This window comes from Oncorhynchus clarkii, chromosome 16 (genome assembly GCF_045791955.1).
Source record: "Oncorhynchus clarkii lewisi isolate Uvic-CL-2024 chromosome 16, UVic_Ocla_1.0, whole genome shotgun sequence".
NCBI classification, from domain to species: Eukaryota; Metazoa; Chordata; class Actinopteri; order Salmoniformes; family Salmonidae; genus Oncorhynchus; species Oncorhynchus clarkii.
In genome coordinates this window covers 64,794,142-64,804,719 of record NC_092162.1, presented here as the reverse complement: position 1 = coordinate 64,804,719, position 10,578 = coordinate 64,794,142, and the positions used below count along the sequence as shown (strand labels likewise).

The 10,578-nt window shown below is 37.3% G+C and overlaps 1 protein-coding gene across 2 annotated transcripts; it reads right to left on the bottom strand.

The window, feature by feature from the left end:
• Window positions 1-1,259: 1,259 nt before the first annotated feature.
• Window positions 1,260-3,139, bottom strand: LOC139367746 (ubiquitously-expressed, prefoldin-like chaperone). Of its 2 annotated transcripts, XM_071106065.1 has the most exons (7): window positions 3,072-3,139; window positions 2,783-2,937; window positions 2,592-2,673; window positions 2,201-2,268; window positions 2,004-2,111; window positions 1,718-1,781; window positions 1,260-1,559 (listed from the first exon to the last, which is right to left on the bottom strand). In XM_071106065.1, the coding sequence occupies exons 2-7, from the start codon at window positions 2,866-2,868 to the stop codon at window positions 1,497-1,499; spliced, it is 471 nt and encodes a 156-aa protein (XP_070962166.1). In that variant the 5' UTR covers window positions 2,869-2,937; window positions 3,072-3,139; the 3' UTR covers window positions 1,260-1,496. The 2 variants fall into 2 exon arrangements, with proteins under 2 accessions (XP_070962166.1, XP_070962167.1); XM_071106066.1 differs by lacking the exon at window positions 3,072-3,139 and having other exon boundaries at window positions 2,783-3,038.
• Window positions 3,140-10,578: the final 7,439 nt, after the last annotated feature.

Genomic DNA, 10,578 nt, shown 5'->3' with positions numbered 1-10,578 from the left:
TAGGCATGGGCAGGCATATAACAAAGTACAGGCCTATTTGTGGTAGTACTCAGTGCCTGACTTAGACTGAAATAGGTGCCGGTACTGTTTATATTTAGGTGCAGGAGCTCCACAATACTTTTGAGCTAATATTCTATAAGAGGAACAGGAGCACAAGCAGTAGAACATTTGAGGTGCTGGTACTCAGCTCCATTGAGCTCCTGCCCAAGTCAAGCACTGGTAGTATAATTTTTTAGCTTTATATAAACATTATGTTCTTTACAACAAGACCATCATTTTAAGATTCAGAGCCCCAGTAATATTATTTATTTAATGTTTAACTATTACATTCTATTAGCTTACATCTTTCTTTTTAACCTTAGGTCACATTTTCTTCAATTGTAAATCTTTAAAATGTATTTTTTTTAAAAGTGGGCTAAATATCTTAGCAGCATGAATCTTTCTTGTTCCACATCAAACTAACACCGTATCGGGCACATAATCATGAATGTGTCCCTTTTAAGCAATATGTACCCAGAAAAAATATCTATTTTAAGAGTCAGGTCTTAACATCCAGTTGCCATGGAAACTATTTCTGGTGTGATGGGGCATCAGTCAAACAGAGATCCTATGAAATTACTTTTTTTTTTTTATACAATTAATGAGTATCCCTAATTTTATGGTCACAAAAGCCTTACAGGTATATGATTGGAATAAAAATATGTATTAATGTGAGTACATTGTAAAGCGATGGTGACATGGCTTCAAATGTCATAATTTAATAAGTGAAAGTTTAAAAATACATCATTACAAAAATAAATTAAGTGAAAAAGTGGATATGGTTCCTGTGGATTTGGTTCCTGTTGCCGTATAAGTCAAGAGACCATGTCTCTGATACTTGAAGTATTATCCAGTTTCTCAGCATGAGAAACTAATATAGAGTACTCTGAACGTTCCCTTCACAACAGCACTTCACCATGCTATTCGAAGATGAAAGTGCTGGTGGCTTTGAAGAGGTGGCATTTATGCGAGATACCATACTAAGATCAGGCATGCATGTTCATCCGCGTTTGCAAGCTTCATTTTCTTCAATCTTTAATTGTGTTATTGATGATGACTTCAGGCATTGAAAAGAGAGGTCAGGATACCAAAAATGTGAATATATTTGAGATATTATTGGAAAGAGTTGTAGGAATATAGTTTGTCAACATAAGGTTTGCTTGATCTAGTAATACAATGCAGAAAAAAATGCATCAAACATAAGCAAGCCACTGAAACTGTTTAACAGATTTTAAAACTTCTTTCCCCATTTTATTTTATGCAGAATTACAGTTTTAAAGCAACTTCTAAACAGTACAACCTGTTCAGATGCCAAGTTTGTATCAAAGGTTTGTCTTACACACCATTTATATTACTTCAGATAAACCAAAGAGCAATGGAAATAATACAGTCTTATCACTATTATGAATGTGATAGAAAACTGATATCTAAAGGTCTGAACAGAAGCACTACTGCAGCTAAAGAGCGTCTCTCATCCTTTTCTCCGGAACATCCGTAAGACTTTGAAGCTCTCTTAATCCCTGTTAGTTAGAAAAACATTTGCATCATTAAAACATGTATTTGCCATTACATTTCCCACATTGTGTAATATTGTACCATGCTCATAATACCATCATAATAGTTTGCAAGTAGTAAATACTATTGTGCGAGCAGGAATACCATATTTTCAATCACTCACCTCCAACACCATGCGAATGTTGGCTTTGATTTTAGCTGCGTCTTTGGTCAACACTTCGGTATGTCTGGAAAAGGAAATATAATTTATAAGGATTCACTCATTTCTAAGGTTTATCCAAGATTTGAGAGCTTGAAACATGGGCCTAAACACAATGCTGTATCACAGTAACGTAATAACAAAACACATGTGCCCTCTAGAGGCAATCATTTTGACAGATGTTTACAAAATACTGCACTAATGACCTCTGTGTGTGTGTGTTTTAATGGATATTGCTGGTGCTACTCACACTGTAAGCTGATTTGTCTTTTTCTCAATGAACTTCAGAGCTTCCGAGTGCGTTAACTCGACAAAAAAGCCATATCCAACAGCAACAAAGATTTTTGACGAGTCCTCCCTGAAACAAAACAACTCAGTCATGGCCTCAATCAAATCACAATAAAAATAAAGTAATATGGACAATTTTCAATAAGCCTAATCACTTACACATGTGCTTGGACGTAGAAATTACAGCCAAGATCTATCTCTGTTTTGAGTCCCTTCGTCTCAGATTCCTACAAAGACAATTTGTTAGTACAAACAAATGTAAAAATGTGTGCACTCACTACTGTAAGTCGCTCTGGATAAGAGCGTCTGCTTAAATGACCAAAATGTAAATGTTCTCAATAACTGAGGAAAAGCACAACAAAACAACACATTTATATTGTACAACATTTCTGTTATACAATATGTATATGCCACAACATAGCTACATTAATATACATGTATAGAAAATTTAGAAATGTTGATGGCCCACTGTTTGATGGTCACATTTATTCATCATGGTGTTGGCCCATAGATATCCAATGTAAGTGGGTGCCATGGTGGTAACTTATACCTTTAGGCTTTCAATGGTATTTTTCAGTTGTAGATATTGTGCAATTTTTTCATACACTCCATCTCTTTGCTCCAATACCCTCCTGTCAGAACATAAAAAATCTATATAAATTGTGCACATGCGCGAAAATGTTGCGCACATCCGAGTTAGCGAATAAAATGACACTGGTCTAAGGAAAATAGACTACTTACTCCAAATCTCGTTTCAACACATCGCTAATAAACGTTTCATACTGCAAGACCTTTTTGTCAATGCTGGGTTTTCCAGCATGAGCCATTATGAGTCGTGAAATCAATCAGTTGTTGATGGTCATTCGTGTTCGAAAACGAGGCAATGATTCTGAATCCTGAAAAAAAAATGTTCCAAAGATTTTACCCATATAATGAAGTTAATAAGGCGACTGCAGAGTTATTGTTAGCTAGCTGACTATCTATGTTTAATAACAACATAGTCCACAATTTTGTTGTAGCTTTGGCTTACCTAGCTCCACAGCACAAAAAAAACTGCAGCTATCTTATGTAACCACTGTCAAGCTAGCAGGCATGAATAACTAAGTCCTTCCGGGGTCACGGATTTGTGGAATTCTTCAGAATAAGAGTTGTGTCTTGTATGCTTTGTAAATTAATAATTAGGGTGAACATTTGAACAATTATCGATACATTTTATGCTAGTTATCATACAAATAATCATTTTAAGTTTTTCTATTAGATATTGTGATTTTTGGGGAAAAAAATTCAGGCCTAAATGGTCAACAATGTTTATTGTGTGTCTACTAACATAATTTATTTCCCCGTACACACTTTTCTGTACGTTGTGTCACAGTAAAAGGGGGTCAATTCTACTAAGGCGCACTTCTAGTTTCCAAATCCATAGAGTTTACGTCAAGAAGAGCTTCACCGCTCATTCTGCGGACTTTAAAGAGCGGCCCATCAGCTTAAATCCAAAATGGTTTTCATGTTTGACATACATATTGCACTGTACACCATTTTCTATATGTTTTGTCAGAGTAAAAGGGGGTCCATTGTACTTAGGAGCACTTCTAGTTTCCTAATCCACAGATTTTACACTCCGAGGAGTGTCACTCATTCTACAGGCAAACAATATGTTTATTCAAAAAGACAAGAGATGCAATTTGGTCAAAAAAGCATACTTTATTCATAACAAATATCACAGTGAAGTTATTCAACTACTTTTCGTGAAATTGATCATCAACAGTGTGACAGAAGTTTGAAATTATATGCAAGATCCTCTTCATCTCATGGGTAGAGTCAGTCCACGGGCGCAAACTGGCTGAGTCAACATTGTTTCCAAATCGTTTTAAGCAAAAATCTATGCAATGATTGGGGTTCTACTAACATGATCTTACCAGCATACTGCCTCAAAAATATATATTTTATTTATCTAGCCAAAACACTTGACCTGATGCATGTTTTGGCACCTAAAATGTGTAAAGTCTGTAGCCTTCTCACCATTAGGATAATGTAGGTCATTAACAGGTACAGTGACTTCAGAAAGTATTCACACCCCTTGACCTTTTCCACATTTTGTTGTGTTACAAAGTGGGATTAAAATGGATTAATTGTCATTTTTTTCAATGATCTACACAAATACTCTGTAATGTCAACATGGAAGAAAAATTAGAAAATTTTAAAAAAAATATATGAAAAATAAAATACTAATATATATCTTGATAAGTACTCAATGCATGTTAGAATCACACTTGGTAGTGATTATAGCTGTGAGTCTTTCTGGGTAAATCTCTAAGAGCTTTACACACCTGGATTGTGCAACATTTGCTCATTATTCTTTTCAAAATTCTTCAAGTTCTGTCAAATTGGTTGTTGATCATTGCTGGACAACCATTTTCAGGTCTTGTCATAGATTTTTAAGCAGATTTAAGTCTAACTGTAACTCGGCCACTCAGGAACAGATTTGGCCTTGTTTTTTAGGTTATTGTCTTGCTAAAAGGTAAATTCATCTCCCAGTGTCTGGTAGAAAGCACACTGAACCAGATTTTCCTCTAGGATTTTGCCTGTGTTTAGCTCCATGATGTTTATTTTTTATCCTGAAAAACTCACCAGTCCTTAATGATTACAAGCATACCTATATTATGATGCAGCAAAAACTATATGACGTGAATAATCAAGTCAATAGGTTGCGTTCGTAAATTCACTCTGGCTATCTACTCCCGATTTTAGCTTTTGGCATACTAACTATATCCATACAATGACCAATAAGCATACTACATACTCAATTTACGTTGCAAATAGTATGGTTAGTATGAGTATTCGAACACAGCTCTGGTTTTATGGACAAAAACAATCAATAGTTTTTCCTGTAAAGTGCTATATTTGTACCATATAGTGGCCCCACGCAAACCTATTTGACCACAGTAGAAGTCTAGCAATACTTCCTATGACCTAGCTTTTTGTTCAAACTCATCTATTTTATAATCTACGGACTCTAGCCTGGACCCTGGTTTCATGGAGACACAATCGATAGTTTTTCCTGTAAAGTGCTATATTTGTGTCCAGACACCCCACATTAAGCTGTTTGACTACAGTAAAAGGCCAGCAACACTTCCAATGATCTATATTTTTCAACTCATCTATTTTGTACAGATAAAAACATACTCAATTTCATCTCCCCTGTGTGTAAACGCTGTGATTTTAAATACTTGAACTGTGTTCTAAACACTTAAAACACACACCCTATCCCCTCAGCCCTCAAATTAAGAGGGCACCTCTAATGACTTATCATGACATCTAACGATTACACTTGCAGGGCAAGGGGTGAGGGAGGAAGGAATGATTTTTAAATGGACCGTCCTTGCCTGGAAATTCATCACTCGTTCATCCCTTGATGATTGTGTTTTCAGCCACCGGTCGCTTGGGGGTGCTTTATATGCGCTACAGTCAATTATGATTGCATGTCTACTTATATTAACTATACAATTATTAATATACGCCTACTTTATGATAGCTAGCAAATTAATTATCTTACTTACGTTAGCCTGTGCAGTTGGAACTACTTTTACGAGAAGTGTTTGTGCATTAGTAGCACCATTTCTAACTTGTTTACATTCGCGAATTGAATTATGGGGCGTTTCAGGCCCGAAGTGAACATAATTGTACACTCGCAAACTCCATTAAAAACGAGGGCTTGGTGTTTACGTTGCAAACCTCCCTTGCTTGGTTAATCATTTGGAATGAAAATGAATGGGGAAAGAAAGTATAGGGTTTTGGAATAAACACCGAAAATAAGGTCTGAGGTTAACACAGGCTTAGGAGATCTTATAAGTGTTGTTCTATAAGATAATAGCAGTCAGTTAACATGGCCTGTATGAATTATAAAGTGTTATGTGCTTTTCTTACATTCATTCTTCAAAATTCACAAAAATGTAGGTTAGCTAATGAAGATTATCTCATAGAACAAAACTTATAAAATATTCTAAACCTGTGTTGCTGTGTTCGCCACAGACCTTATTTTCGGCATTTATCCAAAACCCCTACAAAAATGCCCTTAATTTTCCCCAGAGTCTCTGTCTAATGAACCATGGCAGAGTTAGTGCCTACAAAATAAACGCCATTATTATTTCTCTTTGTATAGTGGCTTGCAAAAGTATTCACCCCCTTGGCATTTTTCCTATTTTGTTGTTACAACCTGGAATTAAAATGGATTTTAAGAAATATTTCAAGAAATATGACATAAAAACAGAAAACTTGGGCATGCATGTTACGTTCCCCAGATTATGTGTTGTAGTTTGTGTATTTGCATGTGTTTATTTCAGGAAATGGCTTCCTGAAATCACTCAAGCAGCTGATTGGTCGACTCCATGGCTAATTGGAGAGCTGAAAAGCCCAGCTCCGTGTAGTGTACGGCTTAAAGTGGTCCTATGGATAGATACTCCAATCTCTGCTGTAGAGCTTTGCAGCTCCTTCAGGGTTATATTTTGTCTCTTTGTTGCCTCTCTGATTAATGCCCTCCTTGCCTGATGTGAATTTTGTTGGGCGGCAAGTTCTTGGCAGGTTTGTTGTGGTGGCATAGTCTTTCCATTTTTTTAATCATGGATTTAATGGTGCTCTATGGGATGTTCAAAGTATCAGATATTTTTTTTATAACCCAACCCTGATTTGTACTTCTCAAACATTGTCTCTGACCTGTTTGGAGAGCTCCTTGGTCTTCATGGTGCCGCTTGGTGGTGTCTCTTGCTTAGTGGTGTTGCAGATTCTGGGGCCTTTCAGAACAGGTGTGAATACACTGAGATCATATGACAGATCATGTGACACTTGGATTGCACACAGGTGGACTTTATTTAACACATTTTTTTAAATTATTTTTTTTCACCTTTATTTAACAAGGTAAGCTAGTTGAGAACAAGTTCTCATTTACAACTGCGACCTGGCCAAGATAAAGCAAAGCAGTTCGACACATACAACAACACAGAGTTACACATGGAATAAACAAACATATAGTGAATAATACAGTATAAAAAGTCTATATACAGTGAGTGCAAATGAGGTAAGATAAGGGAGGTAAGCCAATAAATAGGCCATGGTGGGGAAGTAATTACAATATAGCAATTAAACACTGGAATGGTAGATGTGCAGAAGATGAATGTGCAAGTAGAGATACTGGAGTGCAAAGGAGCAAGATAAATAAATAAATACAGTATGGGGATGGGGTAGTTGGATGGGCTATTTACAGATGGGCTATGTACAGGTGCAGTGATCTGTGAGCTGCTCTGACAGCTAGTGCTTAAAGCTAGTGAGGGAGATATGAGTCTCCAACTTCAGTGATTTTTGCAGTTCCAATCATTGGCAGCAGAGAACTGGAAGGAAAGGCGGCCAAAGGAAGAATTGGCTTTGGGGGTGACCAGTGAGATATACCTGCTGGAGCACGTGCTACGGGTGGGTGCTGCTATGGTGACCAGTGAGCTGAGATAAGGCAGGGCTTTACCTAGCAGAGACTTATAGATGACCTGGAGCCAGTGGGTTTGGCGACAGGTATGAAGCAAGGGCCAGCCAACGAGAGCATACAGGTCGTAGTAGTGGGTAATATATGGGGCTTTGGTGACAAAACGGATGGCACTATGATAGACTGCATCCAATTTGTTGAGTAGAGTGTTGGAGGCTATTTTGTAAATGACATCGCCGAAGTCGAGGATCGGTTGGATGGTCAGTTTTATGAGGGTATGTTTGGCAGCATGAGTGAGGGATGCTTTGTTGTGAAATAGGAAGCCGATTCTAGATTTAATTTTGGATTGGAGATGCGTAATGTGAGTCTGGAAAGAGAGTTTACAGTCTAACCAGACCCCTAGGTATTTGTAGTTGTCCACATATTCTAAGTCAGAACCGTCCAGAGTAGTGATTCTGGACGGACGGGCGGGCAGGTGCGGGCAGCGGTCGGTTGAAGAGCATGCATTTAGTTTTACTTGCATTTAAGAGCAGTTGGAGGCCACGGAAGGAGAGTTGTATGGCATTGAAGCTCGTCTGGAGGTTAGTTACCACAGTGTCCATAAAAGGGCCAGAGGTATACAGAATGGTGTTGTCTGCGTAGAGGTGGATCAGAGAATCACCAGCAGCGAGAGCAAGAGCAAGTATGTGACTTCTGAAGGTAATTGGTTGCACCAGATCTTATTTAGGGGCTTCATAGCGAAGGGGGTGAATACATATGCACACACCACTTTTCTGTTTTTAATTTTTAATTAATTTTTTTAAACAAGTTTTTTTTCACTTCACCAATTTGGACCATCTTGTGTATGTGTAACGGATGTGAAACGGCTAGCTTAGTTAGCGGTGTGCGCTAAATAGCGGTTCAATCGGTGACGTCACTTGCTCTGAGACCTTGAAGTAGTAGTTCCTCTTGTTTTGCAAGGGTCGCGGCTTTTGTGGAGCGATGGGTGCAGAGGGTCCCTGGTTCGCGCCCGGGTATGGGCGAGGGGACGGTCCATTACATGAAATAAAAATACATTTAAATTACAGGTTGTAATGCAACAAAATATGAGAAACGCCAATGGGGGTGAATACTTTTGCAAGGCACTGTATGTCCAATATGAAAAAGCTATTACATTTGTGATTGGCCACTCTTTAAGGAAAGTACAATGTGCAGTGACACTCCTCTAGGTGTAAACTCTGTGGATTTGGAAACTGAAAGTGCTCTTGAGTAGAATGGACCCCCTTTTACTTCAACACTACTGTACATTCAGGGAATTATGTACGATGCAATATGTATGTCCAATATGAAAAACGTAATAAACATTGTGCAGTACGATGGGTTAATTAGCAATGTTAATAATATTGTTACTATAATTTATAATTAATAGTAGCATTATAAATAATGTGTTATTTGTATTCTCGTTGTTACTCTAATAACTATCTATTAATCATTACGTGTATTGCTGTTAACAATAATGTCAACGATATAATATTATTTGTGTTATAAAGGTGATTCACTTTCATCAAGAAAAAAAAAATCTAAGTCTACTAAGATTTCCTCATAAAATGTTACGAATTTCGACCATTTTATTTCTTTACAATCTTCATTGTGGGACTTTTAAGGGAAATCGCCGAGGTCACGTCCATATTCTTGCTAGGTCTTGCTGGCGGAACGGATTTTCACATGCCCTTGCATGTACCGGAAACGGAAGTAGCTAGCTCTTCTGAACTTTTTAGTTTTTCGATGGTTAGTGCTATCCGACTTCCTTGGGACGTACCTACCCTAAACCCTAACTCTTACCATTTAAAATGTCAACTTCAATAGAGAGGAAGAGAGAGAAAACAAATCAAATTTTGATAAACATCACAGCAGCAAGATTTGTGACCTGTTGCCACAAGAAAGGGGCAAACAGTGAAGAACAAACACCATTGTAAATACAACCCATATTTATGTTGATTTATTTTCCCTTTTGTACTTTAACTATTTGCACATCGTTACAACACTGTATATAGACATATGACATGCCTCTATTATTTTGGAACTTGTGAGTGTAATATTTACTGTTAACTCTGTTGTTTATTTCACTTTTGTTTATCCAATTAATTTGCTTTGGCAATAAAAACACATTTCCCATGCCAATAAAGCCCTTTGAATTGAGAGCGAGAGGCCCAACTCAGCGGAAAATCTGTCTCCCTCCAACAGGTGGAGTTTTTTTCGCACACAAAACAGGGAGTTTTTGTATGGAGTTCGATAAGCGTTGAATTTGGTGAACAAAAACATTTATGGCTTATTTGCTATGTGAGGTTTATTTAATTAAATATACGTTTCGTAATGCTTAAGTTGTTACGAGTGTACTGATATAAGGTGGACACGTGACATCCCGGCATCTTTGAGAAAAACACTTTTTATCGGAGTTGTCTGGAGATTGATATGCTCATTCATGGCATGAGGCTAGTAGCATAGCATCTCTCTCAATTTAATACATAAGGGATAATGAAAGTGGTGGAACTAACCTTCCACGGATTTGTATTATTTTCCTGAGTATGCATAACTCCGATTTGATTATCCATTTTATACCATGGCTATAATTTAGCCACATTTGCTGATAGAAATGTGTTCAACATCCACTGAAGTAGCTAGCATGTTTACTAGATAGCTACAGTTGTTGTCTTGGTAACGAAACAAATTTGCTAGTTTAGCTAACCAAAACATCAATCCTAGTTTGCTTTTATGAAAATCGAATTCAACAGTGCCAATAAGGTTTTCAATTTGACTTTTGCTTTCAAATGCAGTTCAAACAACATGTGGGAATGAACTATAGCCATTGAATTCTACTGTGCTGATATACTGTGTGTTATACGGAAATAATGCACGTTCTAGAATTCCCTTAAAGCCAATCAGAAACAACTATTCAACAATGCCGTGGTATGAATGCAGTTGAGGTCAACAACCCTCATCATATATTTCAAAAAGGATTACAGTAATGAGATGTATCCACCAATCCAGAGAAAGTATAAGCGGGAGCTAGAAAGCCCAACATACCGCTGTG

What these genes read in the sequence shown, in the direction of transcription:
- LOC139367746 (XM_071106065.1), bottom strand. Translation starts at nt 2,868, where the DNA reads ATGGCTCATGCTGGAAAACCCAGCATTGACAAAAAGGTCTTGCAGTAT. An exon ending in TTCTACGTCCAAGCACATGT is followed by an intron (nt 2,112 to 2,200) that starts GTAAGTGATTAG and finishes GTTTTGTTTCAG; the next exon opens with GGAGGACTCGTCAAAAATCT. An exon ending in AAGACAAATCAGCTTACAGT is followed by an intron (nt 1,782 to 2,003) that starts GTGAGTAGCACC and finishes TTCCTTTTCCAG; the next exon opens with ACATACCGAAGTGTTGACCA.